The sequence below is a fragment of the Mobula birostris genome, chromosome 27 (assembly GCF_030028105.1).
Source record: "Mobula birostris isolate sMobBir1 chromosome 27, sMobBir1.hap1, whole genome shotgun sequence".
In the NCBI taxonomy this organism is placed as follows: domain Eukaryota; kingdom Metazoa; phylum Chordata; class Chondrichthyes; order Myliobatiformes; family Myliobatidae; genus Mobula; species Mobula birostris.
The window spans coordinates 19,765,480-19,792,458 of record NC_092396.1 but is presented as its reverse complement, the minus strand read 5'-3'; the positions used below and the strand labels follow the sequence as shown (position 1 = coordinate 19,792,458).

Below are 26,979 nucleotides of genomic sequence, written 5' to 3'. Positions count from 1 at the left end.
AAAGTGCGATGCTGAAGGAGGTGAAAAGGAACCCAAGGGTAACAGCAAACGACCTGCAGAAATCTCAAGAACTTGCTAAAGTCACTGTTCATTTGTCCACTATTAGAAAACCACTGAACTCACAGTGACTTAGAAAAAGATCTGACCATATTTTATGAGTAATTAATGCAGAAAACCAGGTAACTGTAAAGGGCTCACAAACTTTTTCTTGCAATTGTATGCCCTTAAATTACAAAATACTCCAAGCATCTTTACAAAGGGATTATTAAATACAGAAGTTGCCAGCTAGTTAAACACGGAGAAATTGAGACAGATTGCTGAAAATGAGCAAAGTTATGGCCTTTAAGGAGCTTTTTAAATAAGAGAGGCATAAGAAGGGAAATACAGAACCAAGGATTTTGGCAGCTGAAGGCATGACCTTCCACAGCGCAGCATTCAAATTCAGCTAAAATGAAGAAGAATAGATACATCAAAGGGTTGTTTTATTAGGAAATATATAGATGAATAAATTGAAAACTCAGATATAAATTCTGAAGTCAATGTGTTGTTTAACCAGAGCTAGTCTACGTCCGAGTTTGGGTGAATGGAAATTGATCCAGGTTAGGATGTAGTAAAATCTTTGGTCCCCTCAAATTAGGGAGAGCAGACATAGAAAGGATATCCATGGGTGTGCTGGAATACACCCACTTCAGCTGTACTGCAGGTAAGACTGTCATTAACAAGTAGCGAAAAGAAATTCTAACACATCTTAATTTTAAAGCACAACGCTTTGCAGTATCTGCAACCCTGGTTTAATTCCCGGTGCTGCCTGTAAAGCGTTTGCACGTTCTCCCCGTAAATGCATGGGTTTCCCCCCATAGTCCAAAGACATACTGCTTGGTAGGTTAATTGGTCATTGTAAATTGTCCTATGATTAGGCTAGGATTAAATTGGGAGATTGCTGGGCCGTGTGGTTCGAAGGGGGGCCTATTCCACACTGCATGTCAATAAGTAAATGACCACACTGTTACACAGGTCAACAATCCCTTGCCACCCCAAATGGTATAACAGGCATGTGAAGCATCTGATCTAACAACTGGAGGTCTATTTCTCTCTGTGAATTCCAGATCCTCACCTGATGGTACATGTTGTCGTAGAACTGCTTTTACTTCCATTTTCATATCACGCTTCGTCCGGCCTGGTTTGCAATGAGGCAGAGCCTCAATGGTCAGGGCAGCATGTGTTGGTAAGGAGTACAGATGGTATGGGGGCTGCTCCTGTCCAACTGTAAATCCGAATACCTGGACGTTCCCATAAAGGCATTTCATTTGACACCTTCCTCGAAAGGTCAATCGCTACAGAACAAAAACAGTAGTGACAGGAAAACTGAAAACTATGGTAAAAGAACATCTTTCATTCTAAACAATGATTGGACGATATAATGTCTCACAAAAGTCACTCTCTGGGCTCACAAAAGAAAATATGATGTTGGAAAAGGCCAAAGGAAGGATCAAGTGCTTCGGGGGGGGGTGGGGGGGGGAAGGTAGGGGGAAATCTGAATCACAGAAGTTTTGAGTTGTTGTCAGGAGATAGGGACTTGTGTCCCAGGATGGTCACAAATGTCAAGATTGCAGAGGATTTCATAGGTGCATTATACAACATTACCTTACCAGCTCACCCTATTTGTTGATGTGAAAAATTGGAGGCTCACCTGTTTTCAATGAATTCATAAGAATACCCCTCCCTCCAAGGTCCAACAGTATAGTAGATTTTCAATAGACCAAACTAAAATGAAGACAAAAAAGCATTCAAGGCAAGTCGAGGAAATGATAATAGAGAAGCGCAAATCTGGGGAAAGGTTCAAAACAAAGGCATTGAACATATCTTGGAGCTCAGTGCAGTCCATCGTGAAACAAGTACAAAACCAGAGCCACACTGCAAGGTCAGGTCACCCCACTCCTCTGAGCTTAAAGTGCTGGAGAAGAATGGCACTTGTAAGAAAGGCTACTGTGACACCAACAGTCCCTCTGAGTGACCTGCTGAAATCAGTGGCTGCAACTGGAGATGAAGTTCATGGCCCTACAAACTCTAAGGCCTTGTACAAAAAGGGTACTTATGGAAGCTGGCAATGAAGCAGCCCTGGCTTAAAAATAGCATTTCCTCGCCTATAAAGACTGCAAAGTATCAGTTAGGAGATACTATAAAGATGTGGAAGTAGGTCTTGTGGTCGGACGAGACTAAAGTGGAACTTTTTGGCCTCAACACTAAACCTTAATCTAATACTATGCATCAACTGGGTAACGCCACCCCTAATGTAAAGTATGGTGGAGGTAGCATCATGGTATGGGGATGCTTTTCAGCAGCAGGGACCGGAAATCCAGTCAGGATTGATGGGAAGATGAATGCGGCTAAATACAGAGAGATCCTGGATAAAAACCTGCTAGCCTCTGCCAGAAAGCTGAACTGGTGAGTTCATGACAATGACCCAAAGCACGCTGTCAGAGCAACCATGAAGTGATTTCAAGTTCAAGTTCAAAATACATTTATTATCAAAATATGTATGTATACTTTATACAACCTTTGAGAGTCATCTTCTTACAGTCAGCCACAAAACAAAAAAACCCAATAGAACTCATTAAAAAAGACCATCAAACACCCAAAGTACAGGAAAAAAAACAAAAAAGATGTGCAAACAATAAAAGTAAGCAAATAGCATCCAGAAACAAGAGAAAGGCTGCTGATGCTGGAAATCTAAGCAACACACACAAAGTGCTGGAGGAACACAGCAGACCAGGCAGCATCTATGGAAAAAAGTACAGTCCACATTTTGGGCCGAGACCCTTCGGTAGGACTGGAGAGAAAAAGCTGAGCAGTAGATTTAAAAGGTGGGGGAGGGGAGAGAGAAACACAAGGTGATGGGTGAAACTGGAAGGGAACTGAGAGGTGGGAAGTTGATTGGTGAAAGAGAAACAGGGCTGGAGAAGAGGGAGTCTGATAGGAGAGGACAGAGGGCCATGGAAGAAAGAAAAGGGGGAAGGAGCACCACAGAGAGGCAATGGGCAGGCAAGGAGATAAGGTGAGAGAAAGAAAAGGGGGGTGGGGAACGGTGAAGGGGGTGTGCATTACCAGAAGTTTGAGAAATTGATGTTCACGCCATTAGGTTGAAGGTACCCAGACAGAATATAAGGTGCTGTTCCTCCAACCTGAGTGTAACCTCATCGCGACAAAAGAAGAGGCCATGAATTGAGATACTGGAATGGCAATGTGACGTGGAAGTAAAACAGGTGGCCAATGGGAGATCCTGTTTCTTCTGGTGGACAGAATGTAGGTGCTCGGCAAAATGGTCTCCCAATCTATGTCAGAGCTGAAGTTCACAAAAGTGAGTCCACACTTTGTTAGCTGCAAGCCACAGCCACAGTTCTGCGCTGAGTCGTGTAAAACTCGCAGAGCAGCAAGCTGAACTTGACAATCCCTCGCCTCTGGCCCGTACTCTCTGACCTTTTTCAATCTGGCCCGGTGCATTTATCGATCATTCCTTGCTCTTGGCCCTGGGCCCTGCTGCTTCGATATGCTTGGCTTGTACCCAACTTTTCTAAATTCTGCTCGGCCCTTCAAACGACCAAACCTCAGGTGACAATGCTCCGTGTGATGTGCTCAATGGTGGGGAGAACTTTATCTGTGATGGACTGGGCCATATCCACTACTTTTTGTAGGATTTTCCATTCAAGGGCATTGGAGTTTCCATACCAGGCAACGATACAGCCAGTCAATATACCCTCCACCGCTCATCTATAGAAGTTTGTCAAAGTTTTTGATGTCATGCCAAGTTTTTGCAAACTTCTAAGAAAGTAAACGCACTGCCGTGCTTTTGTCATACTTGCGCTTAGGTGCTGGGCCCAGAACAGATCCTCTGAAATGATAACATCGAGGAATCTAAAGTTGCTGACCCTCTCCATCTCTGATCCTCCCGTGAGGACTGGCTTATGGTCCTCCAGTTTTCTCCTCCTGAAGTCAATAATCAGTTCCTTGGCTTGCTGACATTGAGTGAGAGGATGCTGTTGCGGCACCTCTCAGCCAGCTTTTCAATCTCCTTCCTATATGCTGATTCGTCACCACCTTTGATTCGGCCTACGACACTGGTGTCAACAGCATGGGAGCTGTGCTTAGCCACATGGTCATAAGTGTAAAGCCAGTAGAGCGGGAGGGGGCTAAGCACACAGACTTGTGGTGCACCTGTGCTGATGGATGTGAACAAAGGATTGGGGGCTGCGTTCCTTTATTCAATTGGATTGAATGCCATTTTGAAGTTTGCAGACGATACAAAGGTTGGTGGTGTTGTAGATAGTGTAGAGGATTGTCAAAGATTGCAGAGAGACATTGATAGGATGCAGAAGTGGGCTGAGAAGTGGCAGATGGAGTTCAACCCGGAGAAGTGTGAGGTGGTACACTTTGGAAGGACAAACTCCAAGGCAGAGTACAAAGTAAATGGCAGGAAACTTGGTAGTGTGGAGGAGCAGAGGGATCTGGGGGAACATGTCCACAGATCACTGAAAGTTGCCTCACAGGTGGATAGCGTAGTTAAGAAAGCTTATGGGGTGTTAGCTTTCATAAGTCGAGGGATAGAGTTTAAGTGTCGCGATGTAATGATGCAGCTCTGTAAAACTCTGGTCAGGCTGCACTTGGAGTACTGTATCCAGTTCTGGTCGCCTCACTATAGGAAGGATGTGGAAGCATTGGAAAGGGTACAGGGGAGATTTATCAGGATGCTGCCTGGTTTAGAGAGTATGCATTATGATCAGAGATTAAGGGAGCTAGGGCTTTACTCTTTGGAGAGAAGGAGGGTGAGAGGAGACATGATAAGAGGTATACAAGATATTAAAAGGAATAGATAGAGTGGATAGCCAGTGCCCCTTCCCCAGGGCACCACTGCTCAATACAAGAGGACATGGCTTTAAGGTAAGGGGTGGGAAGTTCAAGGGGGATATTAGAGGAAGGTTTTTTACTCAGAGAGTGGTTGGTGTGTAGAATGCACTGCCTGAGTCAGTGGTGGAGGCAGATACACTAGTGAAGTTTAAGAGACTACTAGACAGGTATATGGAGGAATTTAAGGTGGGGGCTTATATGGGAGGTGGGGTTTGAGGGTCAGCACAACATTGTGGGCCAAAGGGCCTGTACTGTGCTGTACTATTCTATGTTCTATGTTCTATTCCTCACTGTACTTAGCTAACTGATTAAAATCCCTTTGTAATTTTTGACAACCTTGTTTACTGTTAATGATACCTGTAAAATTACTTGTACATTCTCATCCAAATAACTCATAGAAATGACAAACCACAATCAATGAACCCAACATCTATTCCTGTGCAGACTACTAGTCATAGGCCTCCTGTCTAAAAATCAACCTTTGTTCCCAGTGAGTTTCAACACAGTGTACTTGGAGGTAAGGGAGGGGTTGATGGGAGAGGGAAAGGAGAATTAAACTTTTTCCCCTTACCTGTGATGGTGACATGAGGACGATACTCTGCTCATTCCCAATGTTCACTGCAGTGAAACATAATCTTGCGATGACTTCAGAGGATGCAGTGCCACCATCAACAAAATCTTCATATGGTTCACCACTGAGCACACCATTAACCGTAAACAAGCCTGCATTCACACACTGCTCTGTGCCTTCCTCTGCCTCCTCAGTTCCATTGGTCTGCTCTACTGAAGTCCTGCTTTTGTGAAGTGAACCATTGACCTTTCTGTCTAAGCTCTGAGGTGGCGGCCCACTGTTGTCTTCTTCCTCGCCTTCCTCATGCTGCTGATCAGTATTTGATCTCTGATCTTCATCATCATCATCAAGCTTTTCTTCTGCACTTTCCCATTCAACAGCATTGATTGTGCTGGGTCTGTGGCGAGGTCGCTTCGGCCTACGGCGATAAGGTGCAAGTAAGCAGCACCGGCGTGTAAGCACACTCAGCTGCTTGGCCCCTGAAACATCAGTCAGCACCAACATGGTCTTGCGCTTCCATCTGCGGCGCCGAGTTGCTGTGGGAACAGCCTGGTTCAGACTCATCCGCCCTGGACTACTGACTCTCATTTTCTGTTAGTCTCAGGACGACCCAGCAGCTTAAGAGGAGAAATAATATTAAAATCAGTCCCTTATACAAGTCTATACAACTTTCTAATCCATGCTTACACACTGATAGACAGAACTTACAGAATGATTCCTTGGAAATTAGGAAGAGCAAGAAAATGTAATGCCCTACCACGTTTCTTAAAACCCTTGTGTTTCAGGATAACCCTGTCAGGATAATGGCATTGTGTGAGCACACAGCCCATAAACTGCCTATAATTAAAAGTTCCTTATAATTGTTACTAACTCCATACACCTTGATAATTATTTGTTGCTAACCCCATATGCGTTGATAATTATTTAATGCATGAAACATATCCAGCAACACCGATTGCTCACTATAATGCATGTTGCAATAAATTTCAATTATTTACTGCTCATGTCACAATCATCAGAGCTTATAGTAACCGAAAAATATTCTGAGCAAGCCACGTTGCTTTAAGCATACCTATTCTCACATTACATACAATCACATCACACTGTTAATCCTCACATCATTATTCTTGATCTCAATGTGAGTTGATCTAGTTTGTCAGCACCTTGAACATAACTACCATTCCATCATCCCCAAACAAATAACTACCTAGCTGTGTACATTTCTCTGACTTGGGCACGTGATAAGCAACGGATTTTCATTTAACTTTTCATAAAAGTCCCATATAGCAGGGTGGCTAACAAAGTTGTAAAACGCACAGAATCGGATGCCATATACTGACACACGCTGAGAATTGATTATTGGGCAGAAAGCAAGAATGGATCATATGAATCTTTCTCAAGTTGACATGCTGTGACTAAACAATACTGTTGGGGCTGGTGTTTTGGACATAAGCTATTCATAATTTATACAATGACCCAGCTGAGAGAACTAATGTCATTTTTCCATTTGAGCTGGTAATACTAAAAACTGTACGACTGTGAGCAGAGAGGAGGCTGCAAAGAGATATCAAGGAATTACAGACAAGCTGAATACATGGCAGAGACAAAATAACGGGCAAAAACGTTAAACTATCCCTAACGTTGCCCCTCTTCCTCTTCTAAACTGCAGCCCTCCCCAAACCTGACTCTTTTTGTCTCTTTACCCCTCCCCACTTTATGACTCCAGTCGATAACGACCCACGTTACTTTCTCTACTCTTTTTACGCCACTGTCGCCAACGAGGCTAACGAATTATCTCCTTTTCATTGCGCCTCCCCGTCTTCATTTCCGTCCACTTATCTCCATTCTCGCTTCCCCGCCTTTAACAAGAAGCTGCATTTTAACAATACGACTGACATGAACCCTCTCTTACTGGCTCTGGCCCCGGCCCCGGCGGTCCCGCTCACACCGCGCTGGCCTACAAGGCATGCGTGGCCAGTCGGCATCGCTCCCGGAATTGCTTTTGTCTGGCGACCCCCGGTGGTGGGAGGTCATAGCAGACAGCCGGGTACTTCAGCAGCTCGGAGACGCCTTTGCGGAGAGCCGTTCTCCCGATTGTTCCAAAGCCTCGATCTTTGGGTCCTCCTGCACTCATCGGTTTGGCATATTAGCCGGGGTCCAGAGTTTGTCTACCCCTCCCGCGAATTTGGATACTTTTGTTTGCCAGGGACGCGACTGGCGTGTGCTGCGTTGCTGCATCTGGACCAGGAAGGTAGGCCTGATACGTGGCTCTTTGCTCAACAACAATGTCGCCCAGGTCAGAACAAGCCGAACCAGAAGAACCGTTTGCCACTGAAAGGGAGATTGATTTGGAGTTAGAATCAGACTCCCCGCTGAGTACAGATGAAGAAAAGGAGGAAGAAGAACAAGAAGAGATTGAAAAGGAAGACATAAAAGAAGCCTTAGTGCAAATATTGGCTGAAATAAGAGCAGTTGTGAGAGAAATGAATACTATGGTTGATAATGCTGTGAAAAAACAGAAGAAAACGGCTAAGAAAGTTGAAAAGTTGGAAGAACTGATGGAGGACACCAAAGATAGAGTGGAAAAGAAAGAAGATAATATCCTTGCAACACGCATAAAAGTTGCTGGTGAACGCAGCAGGCCAGGCAGCATCTCTAGGAAGAGGTACAGTCAATGTTCCGGGCCAAGACCCCTTGTCAAGACTGAAGATAATATCCTTGCCTGGACAACAGAAAGAAAATGGCTGATGGAAAAAGTGGATGCGCTGGAAAATATTAGTAGGCAAAATAATATTAAGATTGTTGGTCTTAAAGAGGGTATAGAGGGGAAGGATCCAATAAAATTTTTTCAAAGATGGATCCCAGAAAATTTGCAAATGGAAGAGGGAGATCGGTCAATTGAAATTGAAATGGCACATAGAGTTTCAAGACCAAAACCACAACATGACCAAAATCCGCGATCAATTTTAATAAGATGTTTCAGATATCAAGATAAAGTAAGGATTCTGCAGGCGGCTGCCCAAGCTGCCAAGAAAAGAAATGGGCCATTGATGATAGAAGGGAACAGAGTTCTTTTCTACCCTGACATAAGTTATGAACTTTTGAAGAGAAGGAAGGAATTCAACCCAGTGAAAAAAGTCCTATGGGAAAATGGTTATCGATTTATACTGCGCTATCCTGCAACGTTGAAGATTTTTTTGGCTGACGGAAAAAGAAAATCTTTTACTGATTATCGGAAGGCGGAGGAGTTTGTACAAGAGTCTTTGAATATTCGCCAGACACAGGAAAAAATCCAAGGGAGTGACATGGATTAAAGATGAAGAGTGGGATAGGGAATAGACTTGGTGGATCTTTAAAGGTGGAAGAATATACAAATATATTCTTAATTATATGATAGAGGGGAAGAAATGTAAAAGTTTGAGGAATATTAGTTGGGAGTAGTGACATTAAAGTTTTTTATATATAAGTTTCTTTTGTTACGGGGGAGCAGGAAGAACTACTGATCGATTGCTATGGGATGCATGTGTGTAATCGTGGCGGCAGCCATGGCCCGCAAAATGGAGGGGGGTAATTTTATTTTTACTCACAACATTAGTAGGGGGGTATTTTGTTATTTTTTAAATAACTTATCTATCTTTTATTTCTTTCTTTTTGCCTGGATGATTGGGGGGGCGGGGGGAGACACATAGCAACATGGTGAATTTTAAAGAGATTCCCCAAGGAACTATGAGAGTTAAGTAATGTTAGAGATTGGAATAATTTTGTTAAGAATAATGACTAACTTACTGAATTTTTTGAGTTTTAATGTTAATGGGCTTAATGGACCAGTGAAAAGAAAAAGAATTTTAACACATATTAAGAAAATGAAGGTAGATATAGCCTTCTTGCAGGAAACACACTTAACAGAGATAGAACATCAGAAATTAAAGAGAGATTGGGTGGGAAGTGTTATTGCAGCTTCATTTAAATCAAAAGCGAGGGGAGTTGCAATTTTGGTCAACAAAACGTTACCAATTAGAATACAAAATGTAATAACTGATTCTGCGGGGAGATATGTGATTATACATTGCCAACTTTTTTCGGAATTATGGACTCTCATGAATATTTATGCACCAAATGAAAATAATGCAAAATTTATACAAGAAGCCTTTTTGAATTTGGCTGATGCACATGATAAAATATTAATAGGTGCAGACTTTAACTTTTGTCTAGACCCAGTTTTAGATAGATCAACCAAAGCTGTTACAAAATTGAAAGTAGTAAAATTAACTTTATCATTGATGAAAGATTTAAATTTGATTAATATATGGAGAAGAATTAACCCAAGAGAAAGAGACTATTCATTCTATTCTAACAGACATAAAACTTACTCAAGGATAGATGTTTTCTTACTATCAACGAATATTCAGGACAGAGTGAAAAATATGGAATATAAAATGAGAATATTGTCAGATCATTCTTTAATAATGACGGATAAGGAGGAATCGACTTATAGATGGAGATTTAATTCAATATTATTAAAATGTTAAGATTTTTGTGATTTTATGAAAAAATAGATTCAATTTTTTTTTGGATACAAATGCTTATTCAGTTGATAAATTTGTATTATGGGACGTGATGAAAGCATATTTGAGGGGTCAGATAAGTTATACTTCTAAAATTAAGAAGGAGTATATGATAGAATTAGACCAACTGGAAAAAAGAGATTACAAGATTAGAAAAAGTATCTCAAAGACATATGACAGAAGAAAAACGAAGACAACGTCATTAAGAAGCTACAATATAATATGCTTCAGACATATCGAACAGAAAAAGCAATTATGAGAACTAAGCAGAAGTATTATGAGTTAGGTGAGAGATCACACAAGATTCTTGCCTGGCAGTTGAAAACAGAACAGGCTTCCAAAACGATAAATGCAATTAGAACAAGTGCAAATAAAATTACTTATAAACCTTTAGAAATTAATGAAACTTTTAAATGTTTTTACTCTGAATTATATCAATCAGAATCACAAAATGATGTTAAGGAGATAGAAAGATTTTTATCACAAATAACTCTCCCAAAATTGAATTTGGAAGAACAGAAGGGATTAGATATGCGTTTTACATTAAAAAAGGTTGAAGAAGCTTTAGGATCACTTCAGAGTAATAAATCTCCAGGAGAGGATGGTTTTCCACCTGAATTTTACAAAAAGTTTAAAGTTTTATTCTCCTTTTATGGAGTTAATACGTCAAGCAGAAAGAACACATAAACTTTCAGAATCTTTTTTGACAGCGATTTTAATAGTATTGCCAAAAAAAGACAGAGATCCTTTAAAACCAGCATCACATAGGCCTGACGAAGGGTCTCGGCCTGAAACGTCGACTGCACCTCTTCCTACAGATGCTGCTTGGTCTGCTGCGTTCACCAGCAATTTTGATGTGTGTTGCTCATATAGGCCTATTTCTTTGTTGAATACGGATTATAAAATAATAGCAAAAATTTTATCTAGTAGATGATCTAAATATTTACCAAAATTAATACATATGGATCAAACAGGATTTATTAAAAATAGACAATCGGCAGATGATATAACTTGGTTACTTAGTATAATTCATTTGGCACAAAAGAGGGAGGAAATGAGTATGGCAGTAGCTTTGGATGCAGAAAAAGCATTTCATAGATTGGAATGGGATTTTTTATTTAAAGTATTAGAAAAATATGGGTTAGGAGTACCTTTTATAAACTGGATTAAAACCTTAAATACTAATCCCGATGCTAAAGTAGTGACAAATGGCCAAATTTCAACACCATTCCAGTTAAGAAGGTCAACTAGACAAGGTTGTCCGTTATCACCTGCTTTATTTGTATTGGCGATAGAACCATTAGCTGAATTAATTAGAATTGATTGAGATATTAAGGGTTTTAGAGTTAATTGGGAGGAATATAAGATTAATTTATTTGCTGATGATGTTTTGATTTATTTAACAAACCCATTGTATTCATTGTGTAAATTATCTTCTAGATTGGAAGAATATAGGAAAGTATTGGGGTATAAAATAATTGGAATAAAAGTGAAATTTTACCCCTTACTAAAGGAGACTATAGTCAATGTCGATTAGCAACTCAATTTAGATAGCCGATAAATGGTATAAAGTATTTAGGTATAAGAGTTGATAATGATATAAAGAATTTATATAAATTAAATTACTTATCACTATTGAAAAATATTCAAGAAGATCTTGACAAATGGATGATGTTACCAGTAACATTAGTGGGTAGAGTTAATGCTGTAAAAATGAATATCTTTCCTAGATTACAGTATCTATTTCAAACACTACCGATACAATTGCCGCAGAAGTTTTTCAAGAGTTAAATAAATGTGTGAGGAAATTTCTTTGGAAAGGTAAGATGTCAAGAATATCGTTGGAAAAATTGACATGGAAATTTGACTTAGGAGGGTTACAAGTTCTTGACAGTCTGACAAATACAATAAATGTTCGACTCAGATTAGTACAATATCATTTTTTACATCAATTATATGTTACACCGCAGAAAATAAATACAGTAGTTTAAATCCAAACTTATCTGATCAATGTTTTCGGTGTAATCAAGAAATTGGTACTTTCTTACATTCTACTTGGTCTTGTTTCAAAATTCAACCTTTTTGGATAAATTTAAGAGTTTTATTGGAACAAATTATTGGAGCACAACTTCCACATAACCCAATATTATTTTTATTAGGTGACATTGAAGGGATAAAACCGAAACTTAAATTGAATAAATATCAGAAAGAATTTATAAAAATTACATTGGCAGTAGCCAAAAAGGCTATTGCAGTTACTTGGAAATCGGATTCGTATTCAAGTAATGAAATCTTTAGCTGTGTTCCACGAAAAAATTACTTATAATTTAAGGAATAAATATGATACATTTTTGAATATTTGGCACTCTTATTTACAAAAGATAGGATTGTATATATAGGTGCCCCGATGATAAAGATGTTGGTCCTTTGGGGAAAGAAACAAATACATACATTAAATTTATTTCAAATCCCATGGAGCATGTGGAGACCTTCCAATATCCAGGCAGTCTTTCCTTCTTTCTTTCTTTCTTTCTTTCTTTTTTTTTCCCTGTTTTTTCTTTTTTTCGGTAGGGGTATGTTATGGGGGGAAGGGTTAAGGGGAGGGGGGAGGGTTGATATTCTATGTAATCAAGTTTGAAAATTGAATTAAAAAAATTTAAAAAAAAACAACGTTGCCCAGCTGTGCCAGAGTCGAGTGTTGGGAACTTGGGTCAAGTATGCAGCTGGAGTTTGGTATGCTGATAGGAATGAGAGCCGGAGACCAGAGCTTGGTCAGGAGAGGTGGTAAAAAGGTGAGTGGGAAGGGGGTAGGTGAGAGGTCAGGAGGCACGTAGTGGATAAGAGCTCCAAGTGTGTACCTGCTAGATAGTAGTTCCATGTGTGAGATACCACCTATGCAATAGAGTCAGTTCTCTAGTCATCTTTGTCTCCCTTGTCACTGGATTGAGCCCCAGCTCTGTGAAGCTTGTATGGTGCTGGTGTGTTCCATGATACAAAACATCCACACGTACACACACGGGTACCTTCTACTCTGTTGTGTGATGTTTGGCACTTGCAAAGTTAGGGCCCTCAAGGACAGTCCCAGTGATGACAAACCCGAATGCTGATCCACAATCCTAGCATGGGTACTCAAACACTTTGACATTGGCATTGTCACCCTAACAGAAACATGTTGAGCATGAGGCTGTCACTTTAAAGAACAAGCCGGTACCTTCATTTAGAAGAGCAAATTGAAGGAAGAAGATTGCCCTTACACACTGATCTTAGCAGTCAAGAATGAGTTAGTCCAAAATCACAGTGACTCCCCATGGAATTATCAAAGGTCATGATCCTTCAGACCACTCTTCCACAGAACCAAAATTCAATGTCAAGTTCACATGACCCGATCCTGGAAACCTCTGACAAAGCAAAGTGGAACTTCTACACGCCACACATGAAAGCATCTTGGTCCCCCTTCTCAGAGGGAGACAACTGATCTTCTTGGGTGACATTGGAAAGAGATGCAGCCCTCTGGAAAGGCATAATTGGCAAAAAAAAAATAGTGAGGAATGAGAACTCCATTGGGGCCCTCCTTTTGACAAAATGTTGGAGCAGAGTCTTATTATGCTGAAAATCCTGTTTTATCATTAGAACAGGTGCATTTCTGCATCACGATACTTTCAGTCTAATTAAGCGATTGCAAAAATATCTCGGCGTAGATGGTACCAAGGCTGGTGCCAATCAGTGCTGGAATGACCACCAGATAATCCACCCAATTATCTCTATCAATCTGGACCCAAAGTAACAGCATCAATGGATGCATCGTTGCAAGATCAATGTCCAATTTCTCAGATGGGAAATCAGAGAAATCAGATGGCATGTCACATTACAACCTGCTAACTCACTGCCAGAGTGTATCTAGAGCAGGGGTTCCCAACCTGAGGTCCCCAGATCCCTCAGGTAATGGTAGGGGGCAATTGCATAAAAAAAATTTGGTACCCTGATTTAAAGTAACCATAACTTATGGGCAGCCCTGAAGTCCACTTTAACTGGAACCTGTGAACGATCTCTTGGCATCCGAGAAGAATTCAGAATAGATATAGGAAACTTAGAGGCAATCTTGAATCTGTCCAAAGTGATTAAAACCAATAGGTCTTAATGTTTATGCAAAACTATATCTACTAAGTAACAAACAAAAAACCAAACATTTCCGTGAATAATGCTAATCAGTGGTGTATATAACACAACAAATAACTTCAATAGTAGCTTCTCAGCATATAAACAAATACAACATTTAACTAGGCTTCAAGAAATGTAATTCAAAGCACTTATTAAAAAAATTATTTTATAACCATATAACAATTACAGCACGGAAACAGGCCATCCTGGCCCTTCTAGTCTGTGCCGAACTCTTACTCTCACCTAGTCCCACTGACCTGCACTCAGCCCATAACCCTCCATTCCCTTCCTGTCCATATATCTATCCAATTTAACTTAATAACTGACAGCATCGTACCTGCCTCAACCACTTCTGCTGGAATTCCACAGTTACCACTCTCTGAATAGAGAAGTTCCCCCTCACGTTACCCCTAAACTTTTGTCCTTTAACTCTCAACTCATGTCCTCTTGTTTGAATCTTCCCCACTCTCAATGGAAAAAGCCTAACCACGTCAACTCTATCAATCCCCCTCATAATTTTAAACACCTCTATCAAGTCCCCCCTCAACCTTCTACGTTCCAAAGAATAAAGACCTAACTTGTTCAACGTTTCTCTGTAACTTAGGAGATGAAACCCAGGCAACATTTTAGTAAACCTCCTCTGTACTCTCAATTTTATTGACAACTTTCCTATAATTCGGTGACCAGAACTGTACACAATACTCCAAATTTGGCCTTACCAATGCCTTATACATTTTCAACATTACATCCCAACTCCTATACTCAATGGTCTGATTAATAAAGGCCAGCATACCAAAAGCTTTCTTCAGCCTATCCACATGAGATTCCACCTTCAGGGAACTATGCACCATTATTCCTAGATCCCTCTGTTCTACAGCATTCTTCAATGCCCTACCATTTACTGTGTATGTCCTACTTTGATTAGTGCTACCAAAATGTAGCACCTCACATATTTCAGCATTAAACTCCATCTGCCATCTTTCAGCCCACTCTTCTAACTGTCCTAAATCTCTCTGCAAGCTTTGAAAACTTACCTCATCATCCACAACACCACCTATCTTAGTATCATCTGCATACTTACTAATCCAATTTACTACCCCATCATCCAGATCATTAATATATATGACAAACAACATTGGACCCAGTACAGATCCCTGAGGCACACCGCTACACATCGTCCTCCAATCTGACACACAGTTATCCACCACTACTCTCTGGCATCTCCCATCCAGCCACTGCTGAATCCATTTTACTACTTCCATATTAATGCCTAACAATTGAACCTTCCTAACTAACCTTCTGTGTGGAACCTTGTCAAAGGCCTTACTGAAGTCCATATAGACAACATCCACCACTTTACCCTCGTCAACTTTCTTAGTAACTTCATCAAAAAATTCAATAAGATTTGTCAAACATGACCTTCCACGCACAAATCCATGTTGACTGTTCCTAATCAGACCCTGTCTATCTACATAATTATATATACCATCTCTAAGAATACTTTCCATCAATTTACCCACCACTGATGTCAAACTCACAGACCGATAATTGCCAGGTTTGCTCTTAGAACCCTTTTTAAACAATGGAACCACATGAGCAATATGCCAATCCTCCGGCACCTTTCCCGTTTCTAATGACATTTGAAATACTTCTGTCAGAGCCCTGCTATTTCTACACTAACTTCCCTCAAAGTCCTAGGGAATATCTTGTACAGACCCGGAGACTTAACCACTTTTATATTCCTTAAAAGTGCCAGTACTTCCTCTTCTTTAATTGTCATACTTTCCATAACTACCCTTCTTGTTTCCTTTACCTTACACAATTCAATATCCTCCTCCTTAGTGAATACCGAAGAAAAGAAATTGTTCAAAATCTCCCCCATCTCTTTTGGCTCCGCACATAGCTGTCCACTCTGATTCTCTAAGGGACCAATTTTATCCCTCACTATCCTTTTGCCACTAACGTAACTGTAGAAACCCTTTGGATTTATTTTCACCTTACTTGCCAAAGCAGCCTCGTATTTTCTTTTAGCTTTTCTAATTTCTTTCTTAAGATTCTTTTTACATTCTTTATATTCCTCGAGTACCTCATTAACTCCAAGCTGCCTATACTTATTGAAGATCCCTCTCTTTTTCCGAACCATGTTTCCAATATCTCTTGAAAACCATGGCTCTCTCAAACTTCTAACTTTTCCTTTCAACCTAACAGGAACATAAAGATTCTGAACCCCCAAAATTTCACCTTTAAATGACTTCCATTTCTCTGTTACATCCTTCCCATAAAACAAATTGTCCCAATCCACTCCTTGTAAATCCTTTTGCATCTCCTCAAAGATAGCCTTTCTCCAATTAAAAATCTCAATCCTAGGTCCAGTCCTATCCTTCTCCATAATTACACTGAAACTAGTGGTATTGTGATCACTCGACCCGAAGTGCTCTCCAACACATACCTCTGTCACCTGCCCTGTCTCATTCCCTAACAGGAGATCCAACACTGCCCCTTCTCTAGTTGGTACCTCTATGTATTGCTCTAAAAAACTATTTTGCACACATTTGACAAACTCCAAACCATCCAGCCCTTTTACAGAATGGGCTTTCCATTCTATGTTTGGAAAATTAAAATCTCCCACAATCAAATATCTGCTATCTCCTTACAAATTTGCTCCTCCAGTTCTCGGTCCCCATTAAGTGGTCTATAATACACCCCTATAAGCATCACAACACCTTTCTGATTCCTCAATTCCACCCAAATAGCCTCCCTAGACGAGTCCACTAATCTATCCTGACAGAGCACGGCTGTTATATATTCTCTGACAAACAATGCAACACCTCCCCCCATTCTATCACACCTGAAGCAACGAAATCCTGGAATATTTAGTTGCCAATCACACCCGCCCTGCAACCACATTTCACTAATAGCTACAACATCATATTTCCTGGTATCAATCCATGCTGTAAGCTCATCCACCTTTCTTACAATGCTCCTAGCATTAAAATAGATGCATTTAAGAAACTTTCCACCCCACACTCTTTGTTTATCCTTAATGGAGCAAACAACTTTGTTATCTTTTTCTTCCTTTTCCTCTACATCAACCTTCCCTCTCCTAGTCTAGATTCCCTCCCCCCAACCATTCTAGTTTAAAGTCACCTCAGTAGCCCTCGCAAATCTCCCCACCAGGATATTGTTCCCCTTAGGATTCAAGTGAAACCCGTCCCCTTTGTACAGGTCATACCTGTGCCAATAGCGGTCCCAATGGTCCAAAAACCTGAATCCCTGCCCCCTTGCTCCAATCCCTCAGCCATGCATTAATCCTACATCTCATTGCATTCCTACTCTCACTGTCGCGTAGCACAGGCAGTAATCTCGAGATTACTACCTTTGCGGCCCTTTTTCTCAACTCCCTTCCTAACTCCCTATATTCTTCTTTCAGGACCTCTCCCCTTTTCCTACCTATGTCATTGGTACCTATATGTACCACAACCTCTGGCTCCTCACCCTCCCACTTCAGGATCTCTTGGACGCGATCAGAAACATCCCGGACCGTGGTACCAGGGTGGCAAACTACCGTCCGGGTCTCCCGACTTCGTCCACAGATTCGTCTATCTGACCCCCTAACTATTGAGTCCCTTATTACTACTGCCCTCCTCTTCCGTTCCCTACCCTTGTTAGCTACAGGGCCGGACTCTGTGCCGGAGGCACGGCCAGTGTTGCTTCCCCCAGGTATGCTTTCCCCCACAACAGTACTCAAACAGGAGTACTTATTGTCAAGGGGCACAGCCACAGCCACAAGGGGTACTCTCTATTACCTGATTCTTCCCATTCCCCCTCCTAACCTTGACCCACTTTTTTTCCTCCCTTGGCCCCGGTGTGACCACCTGCCTGTAACTCCTCTCTATCAACTCCTCACTCTCCCTGATAAGATGAAGGTCATCGAGCTGCAGCTCCAGTTTCCTAACGCGGTCTCTTAGGAGCTGCATCTCGGCGCACCTGGCGCAGATGTGGACGTCCGGGAGGCTGGGAGACTCCACGACCTCCCACATCCGGCACTGAGAACAACAAGCTGCCCTCACACTCATATTGCCTTTCTCTTCAAATAACAGGGAAAAAAAACAAACCCTCTTCGCCTCGCCCGTTTCCGCCTAAGCCTGTTTAGCCAAAGCCCTTAAGCCTTCACTCTGCTCTCAGCTCACTCCGCTGCCCGCTGTATAAGGCTCTGTTCCTTTTAAATCTTCCTTGCTTCACTCCCCGACGTCACACGCCTGCGCAGTCCTGCCTCTCTCAACGCCAATGAATAAAACCAAATAATTCAAAAAAGGCTTCCTCCACACTCCCGCTCCGAATTCTCAGTCTTCCTTCTCCGAATGTAAGTTTGTCCTTCTGTAAGTTTCTGATTAACATTCACCTTTGTTGGCTTAGTCACATTTTTAGCTTTTGAAAGTGGAATCTTAAAAGTACAAATATTAAGTTTCTTTGTGAGGTGTGCAAATCAACAATGGGATTGGAATACACCAGAGTTTAATGTTCTTTCTCCTGCTGTCAGTCACTCAATTCAAACTGTCCTAAATGAATCCCATTAACAGAATTGACATCCTTCAACTGTAGAGATGTGTGGTTGTTTTATCATTATTACTGTAAGTCTTCTGATATCCCTAAGGCGGGTAAGAGGTTAGTTAAACTGTTAAATTAATCTTACAGATTAAACACATTAGAAGATTATAAAGTTTTTGACAAGAACAGGCCATTCAGCCCAACAAAGCTTGCCAAAATCCTATTCACATAGTGTGTTAAATACCTACCAAGTTTAGATTTGGAAGTCTCCAGCGTAATACTCTCAACTACACAACTAGGTAGTTTGTTCCATGTGTCCACAACTCGCTGTGTAAAGAAATGCTTCCTGATGTCAGTCTGAAATCTCCTGTTAACCAGTCTCCACCTATGGCCCCGTGTCCTTGATGATGGATTAATTTTGAAGTAGCATCTGGCATCCGCCTTACTTATACCCTTAATGATTTTGAACACTTCTATCATGTCTCCTCCCATTCTACGTCTACTTAGGCTAAAATGATTTAATTATTTCAATCTTCCTTCATAGCTCATACCCTGCAGTCCTGAAATGAGTCTAGTCACCCTTTTCTAGACTCTCTCCAGTGCCTTCATATCCCTTACAGAATATGGTGACCAAAACTGTACACAGCATTCAAGGTGTGGCCCCACGAGCACATTATACAGCTTAAGAAGAATGTCACTAGACATGAACTCCACTGAGTGCATTATATAACCCAACATTAATTATCTTTCCTAATTATATATCAAGACATACAATGCATTGTTTTGATGTTGATAGTGATGAGTTTACGAGGATGCCCAAATCCTTCTCATACAGTGCACATTCTAATTTGACCCTCCACTGTATATTTATATTCAATATTTCTACTTCCTACATGTACTACTTTACATTTACTTACATTAAATTTCATCTGCCATTTATCAGCCCACATCTGTATTTTGCTTAGATCCAACTGTATTGATTCTGCTGCCTGAATGTTATCAGCCCATCCACCTAACTTGGTGTCATCAGCAAACGTTACTAGTTTATTTGTTATGTGCTTATCCAAATCATTAATGTAAATTAGAAACAGCAGTGTCTCCAAAACCAATCCTTGCGGAACCCAACTTTTAGCATCTTCGACGGTGAAAATAATTGATCCTTTCACCGTAACTTGTTGTTTTCTGTTTTTGGGCTAATTCTGCACCCATTTGCACACCTTATCCTGAATTCCTATGTCCAGTAATTTGATTTTTAACCTCCTGTGAAGTACCTTGTCAAAAGCCTTCTGAAAGTCCAAGTAGATATCAACCGCTGTATTGTTGTCATAAATTTTAGTAGTCTCTTCATAGAACTCCAGCATATTAGTAAAACATGATTTCACTTTCTGGATCCATGCTGGCTTTCTGCTAACATGTTTATTCTTATCTGCTTTTCCATCTCATTCTTTATTATTGTTTCCATCATCTTACCTGAAATACACATTAAGCTTATTGGTCTACAGTTATCAGGGTCAGTGTTGTCACCTTTATTATATATTAGGACAAGGTTAGCCCATTACCAGTCCTTAGGGATTTCACCAAACTTTAATGACTTTTGAAAAATACATTTTAGGGATTTGTATGGTATATATTATCACAGATCTTCTGAAGTACCCTTAGATATATGTTGTCTAGTCCTGGAGATTTATTAACTTTCAGCTGAAGCAGGATCTCGCTTTCTATGATCTCTAAGTCACTTAAAACACCCTTATTTTTCTGTACACTTACTGGCATATTGCTAATGTCTTTGCAGGTGAATACTTTTAGCAAAATATAAGTTAAGAGTATTCATCCAAGTCCTTTTCTACATAATTTAACACCCCACTATTATTCCTAATACATTTAACTATCTCCTTAAATTTTCTTTTACTACTAAATTATTGAAAAAATCTCTTAGGGTCAATCTTAGCATTATCAGCAAGATCCTTCTCAACCTGCCTTCTGGCAATCTGAATTTCCCTCTTTACTAAAGCTCTCATATTTTCATATGCCCTACGGTTAACAACATTACTATTTTTCTGTATTCCTTATATAACTGTTTTCTTCAATAATTTTTAATATATATCTTTGTTCAGCCATGTAGTTGATCTATTGTTTTTATTGCTTTTCCCGACCCTGGGTATGAACATTTCCTGCACTGTATGTATTATCTCTTTAAATCGATGCCATTGTTCCTCAACTGACTCAACATCAAGTGGTTCTTTCTAGTTTACCTTCTGAAGTCTTTGTCGACTCTGCACAAAATTTGCCTTTCTGAAATTCAATTTAATGGCTTTGGTTTTTATTGATATACTCTCCCAAAGACCTTCGAGATCAATGATGTTACAATCACTTGTTCCTAAAGGCTCAACAATCCCTGTACTCAAAATTCTATGTGATTGTTGGAGAATATCAAACTTGGACAGGCCTCCCCTCTTGTTGGTGCATTAACATACTGGGTCAAAAAACAATTACTCAATAACTCAATGAATTCAGTTTCCTGTAATCCATTAGTCACTGGGTTCTCTCACTTAATATTTGGGAACTTAAAGTCATCCATAACTATAATATCACCCTCAGAACTTGCTTTTTTAATATTCTGTTAAGAGTTGTGCATTAAAATCAGTATCAGCAGTAAGGGTCTATAACATACATCCAATGTTATTCCCTTATCCTTATAGTTTTCAATTCTCACCTACATATCTTCACTAATCTTATTTTTCCCTAAGTAAAGTATATTCTTTAATACTATATTCAACACCATCCTTTGAGGTCCGCCTGTTTTCAGTTATCACTATTATATCATACTTATACGTACTTGCATATAATTCCAGCTCGTTTATTTTGCTCTTAGTACTTCTTGCATTTATACAGGCCACCCTTAAGTCTGTTACTGATGTTTTTCATACAATTCTGACCCCTTTTTGTATTTTTGAAGGCTATAATTTGGTTTATGTCTGAATATGTTATTTTCCACTAAGGCGTTTAAACAGTTGAGCCTGGCCTGTTCCCTGCCTCCCCCACCAGCCCCCATCACCACTCCCTAGTTTAAACAGCCCTCAACTAACCAAAGCATACACCTACGCAGTACATTCGTGCCCCTCCAGTCCAAATGCAACCCGTCCCAGCGGTACAGGTTCCATCTGCCCCAAAAGTCACCCCAATGTCCCATAAACCTATGCCCCTCCAACTTGTACATTGATTTGAGCCACACATTAAATCTTCTAATCTCCTCCAGCTTAGCTGGACTGACGCGTGGCATGGGCAGAACTTTCGAGAAGACCACCTTGTCAGTTCTGCCCCAAAGCTTTCCACCTAACTCTTTAAATTAGTCTTGCAGAACTGACAGCTTGCCCTTAGCTATGTCACTTGTTCCGATGTGGACAATGTGGATCCAACCCAGCTCTGGTCTGGAGCCTATCTGCTTATCCAGGGAGATCTACTTGTGCTCCTGGTAGGCACCACACCATATGAGTCTCCTTGTCAGTACACACCTGATTCTCAACCCCCCCTAATAACTGAGTCCCCTACTATCACTACTTCCTTTTCACGGGGTTTAGGTTTAGGACTAGAGAGGGTCCTGTGAGGCTCCTCCATCCTGCCTACCACCTCAGAGGTTTCATAATCATTGTCGAGCATCGCTAGGTGTTCAAAACGGTTGGACACTTAGGATTGATGGATCAACTCTGGAGTTGATGCCCCCGGATGCACAGTGTGCACCTCTTACTCTGCGTTTCCTTCCCACAGTAACTCACCCGTTTCTTTCTCTCTGCTCTGGAGTCTCAACCCGTGGCTCTCTTGAGGTGCACACTATCTCCCAAAAGGATATCTGGAACACAGCTGCCAATTCTCTACAACATCAGTCAGCTACTTCCTCCTCAAGTTCAGCCACCTCATTCTCGAGGTGTTGGATAATAAACAGATTAATTAGTGAAGATAAACAAAGGTAGCTTTAAATTAGCACTGTTTTTTAAAAGTGTATCTCAATTTGATAATAATTAAGCTTTCATCTTTTCTTTCTATCCTTCACTTGCCCTTTTTGTTTCACATATATTTTCTGCATACTTTATCCTTTTTTCTTTCCTTCTCCATCTCAAAGGAGACTCTCTGTGTTCTGCTGGTTTACCTTGTCGACTCAACAAAAATGACCAAACAGATGATCACAAGCCAGTTAAAACTCTGAGTGAACAATTCCAACGTTTCACAAATTCACTAGCGAGAACTTCTGAAATCACAGACCGTATTCATCGAGTTTTTGGAAGAGAGGGAGAGACAGGTAAGTTACATCACTTTGACGTGGGTGTCATTACAACCTATGCGAATATTCAAGGTTTATAAGATGACACAAAAATGCTGTAGATGATGGAATCTGGAGCAAAAATCAAGCTTCTGAGGGAACTCAGCAGGTTCAGGCAGAATCTTTGGAGGCAAAGGAATTGTCGAAGGTTTGGGTCAAGTGTTTATAGAAGAGATAGCCAGAATAAAGAGCTGAGAGGGAGTGGTGAGGCAGAGGAACAAGTGGAACCAGATGAGATGATGGGCACACGCAGCCAGTGAAGGAAGGGGAGGGGTCAAGTCAAGAGTTAGTGATTGATGAGCAAAAGGAAGAGACAGATAAAGAAAGAGAAATAAAATATAAAAAAGTGGTAGATGGAGCCTGGCGCGGGGAGGCTGGGGGTGGAGACGGCTGGAAAGTGAACTGGAAATAATACGCTGCAGATGACAAAATGATGAGGGGCAGATGAAACTAGTTGAAGAAACAGACAGCAGAATCAGAAGGTGCAGTGTTGGGTGATAGGCAGATGGAAATAGGTGGGGAAGAAAAATGGAACCAGGTGACAGAGGTGGGTGGGGAAACAGGAGAAACAGGAGAAAGGACCACAGGGAGTGCGGATTAAACAAAGTTAGAAAATTCAATGTTCATATCATTGGATTACAGATTTCTCAGGGAGAATATGAGGTACTGTTCTTCTAATTTGTGGTTGGCCTCATCCTGGCAATGGAGAAGGTCGAGGACTGACAGGTCAATGTGGAAATGGGAAGGGGAGTTGAATTTTTTCTTAATGTCTCTCATTATTTCTCTTTACCTACGATCCACATGCCTCTGTCTCCTAATTCTATCACCCATCCTCACACCCAGCTCCCAGCTGCTATCTTTTTCCTTGCCTGGTTCCACCTATCACCTGCCAGACACTGTCTTGCCTTTCTTTTTCAGCTTGTTATACCTTATATATTCTATCTCCTCTGCACTTTCAGTCCAGATGCAGAGTTTTGACTGAAATGTTGATTCGTTCTTTGCCTCCATGGATACTGCCTGACCTACTTAGTTCCTTTATTAGTTTTATGCTCAAAATTTATAACGTAGGAAGTTATAGGGTTTATTTTTTTCAGTGGATTTAATGTTGCTGGGTCAATAGTGGTTTTAAATACAATCTGAATACTTCAATATGACCACTAAATGATAATTCTAAACTAATCCCGAAGAAATGTGTTCAGTTTTGTGGTAAGAAAACACAATTGCAAGATAAACGGATTCTTCCTCGGCAGAGTTCTGTCCTTGAAACTGAAGAGATATTAACCAAGATTGTGGGAGTTTAACTTAACTGTTAAAGCTTGCTTCACAAGAGATTACATTATATAAAGAATTGCAAAGTGCAAAGAGCTTTTAGAGGGACAAAACAACATGAGAACAAGGAGTAAGAATTTGTCGAGGAAGAAACTGAATTAATGATATGGATTGTCAACAATTCATCAGAGCAGTTCAGAAACAGAAGGGATGAAACAGTGGTAAATGTAAGGCAAAAGAAGTTGAATTTTGAACATATATACTGTAAATGCAGATCTACTTGAATGCACATAAAATGTGTGGATAAGTCTTGTGAGCTACACACACCAGGCCCCTTTAAGGATCAATGATGGAAATGGTGAACAGCTTCAAGTTCCTGAAGGTCAATGTCTCAGAGAATCTTCCCTGGGCCCAACACACAGATGGCAAGTGGCAAGGTGAAGTCAAGGTGGCGATTACAGGTCTGGTTACATCCTTTGAATCCTTTATGAGCGTGCCTGCAGATAGGGGAACTGCAAATCTCTTTTCAAAAAAGGTGCAGCAAAGGTAAGGATAGACCAGTCAATCTCATCTCAGTATTAAGGAACTCTAAGGGAAAAATAACGCCAAAATAATGTGAGTAGAAAACAAGTGTAAATAAATAATCAATTGAGAACTTCAGTGGTGTAACAGGGCATATTTAAGCAGGATTGTGATTGATGTTAGGTACATAGATTTCCAAATATATGTTAAATTCAGCACTATTTAAAAAAATGAACACAACTGAAGCTAGTGTTTTTCTAATAGTATTTAATTGAACAAATTTATGGAAATCCACATCTGTTAAGACATATGGACAATGTCTGCAGGTAAAGTTACATTGAACATTTGTAAAATACAAACTACACAATTTCATCTATTAGCCTTAGAATGGGTGGAAAGAAGAGCTGCTAGAAAAAAAAACACATATAAAAGATTTGAGTGACATTGAGGTAGAAGGAATATTTCATTTGTTTTCCTTAGAAGTTTGAGACCAGAGATATGCAAAATCATGGAGATTTTGATTTTATTCTATTAGAAGGCTGAGTAATCAGAGGAGAACAATTTAAGGTAATTGTTAAACAACATGAGGAAAAATATATGCGCCTGTTATCAACATGAAAGATTCTGCAGATGCTGGAAATCCAGAATAACGCATACAAAATGATGGAGGGACTCAGCAGGTCAGGCAGCATCTATGCAGAGGAATAAACGGTTGAGATTTCAGGCCGGGTTATGATTGTTATTGAACTGATTAGAAACCATGCAGATAGGAATTATAATTGGAGTGGAAGAGGAAATAAGTTGAGGAATTATGGTTTATGGAATGGGGAAAAAAATAGACATTTCATTCGAGGCCCAAAGATTCAAATTCAGATTTATTTATCGCAAGTACATTGAAACAAATAGTGAAATGCACTGTTTGAAGTAACAATCATCACAACCTAACTACCTTGTTGGCAAGTGTCGCCACGCTTTTCAGTGCCTGCATAGCATACCCACAATGCTCGGCAGAACACAGAACACATAATAAATAATAAGACCATAGAATTTAGGAACAGAATTAGGCCATTTGGTGCATCGAGTCTGCTCCACCATTTCATCAAGACCGTTCCATTTTCCCTCTTAGCCCCAATCTCCTGTCTTCTCCCTGTATCACTTCATTCACTGACCAATCAAAAATCTATCAACCTCTGCCTTAAATATACATAAAGAATTGGGACTCACAGCTGCCAGTGACAACAAGTTCCACAGACAGCTAAACACAGAAGGCAACAAAGCAACAACAGCAAAACAAGCCCCATTCCTTCCTATCTCTGACACACACACACACACACAGTCCTCTCAACGCCAGGACAGGCCATCTCCAGCCTCTAGTGGACTTGCAGATTTGCCAAAATTGGACTTCAGCTTCCTAGTGACCCACAGACCCAGGGCTCTGGCTACTGGGCCTTGACTTCCAGACATCCGATTGACCTTTGGGCTTTGATCTTTGGTATTGACTCCAAGACTCATTAATGATGACCAATGAGCACCCTGAACTCCAGGCCTCAAATGCTGGACCCTCTGCTGACTGGGACCCCAATCAGCAAGCCACGAAATCCAGTCTCGCTGACTTGATAGACTGAATAGCCTAATTCTGCTGTAGTGTCATGTCACCATCACTTGCAGTTTCTTCCATGTGGAACTTTGATCCCAGAACCTGCTAATGACTCACTGACCTGGAGAGGGGCTACTGGTCTGCCAGCCTGACATCTGATCACAGCGTCCTTTATCACTCGTCCACGTCGCTGGCCTTCAAATGCAGAATGGAGGCCTTGATTCTGGACTGACCTCTAATTCCCCAATATCCATGTCCCTAAACCCTAACCCACCCCTAACTCCCCTCTCTAATCCCAAAATTATCCTTATCAACCTAAAACAAAACAACTAAAAAAGGCTGAATGACTTCCTTCAGTTTCTAATACACCAAACAATGCTAATGGTGTAACCCTTACTCTACTCTAACCTGATGTCCAAATCCTGAAGCTAAAGAATTATTTCACTAATGTAATATAGGAGACCAGCAGGAGCATAGAGGTTAGAGTATTGGGTTGCGTTAGGTTGCAAGGCTTTTTTGACTATTGATTGCA

At 40.6% G+C, this 26,979-nt stretch overlaps 1 protein-coding gene and 1 long non-coding RNA gene across 3 annotated transcripts in view; one reads left to right on the top strand and one right to left on the bottom strand.

Moving 5' to 3' along the window:
• nol9 (nucleolar protein 9) overlaps nt 1-7,466 on the bottom strand; it is a 30,664-nt gene extending 23,198 nt beyond the window's left edge. The window contains exons 1-3 of one of the 2 annotated variants that reach the window (XM_072245258.1): nt 7,386-7,466; nt 5,474-6,090; nt 1,115-1,334 (exon numbers count right to left, since the gene is read on the bottom strand). In XM_072245258.1, the coding sequence (XP_072101359.1) occupies nt 1,115-1,334; nt 5,474-6,061 (808 nt within the window). In that variant the 5' untranslated portion in view covers nt 6,062-6,090; nt 7,386-7,466. Of the gene's footprint in view, nt 1-1,114; nt 1,335-5,473; nt 6,091-6,181; nt 7,120-7,385 lie in introns of those variants that run through there. The other variant, XM_072245259.1, reaches the window with a different exon arrangement.
• The window catches only part of LOC140188551 (uncharacterized), a 73,492-nt gene extending 48,828 nt beyond the window's left edge, over nt 1-24,664 (top strand). The window contains exons 3-4 of the long non-coding RNA XR_011883326.1: nt 22,862-23,038; nt 24,603-24,664. This is a non-coding gene — a long non-coding RNA (uncharacterized lncRNA). The remainder of the gene's footprint in view (nt 1-22,861; nt 23,039-24,602) is intronic.
• The last annotated feature ends 2,315 nt before the right edge of the window (nt 24,665-26,979 follow it).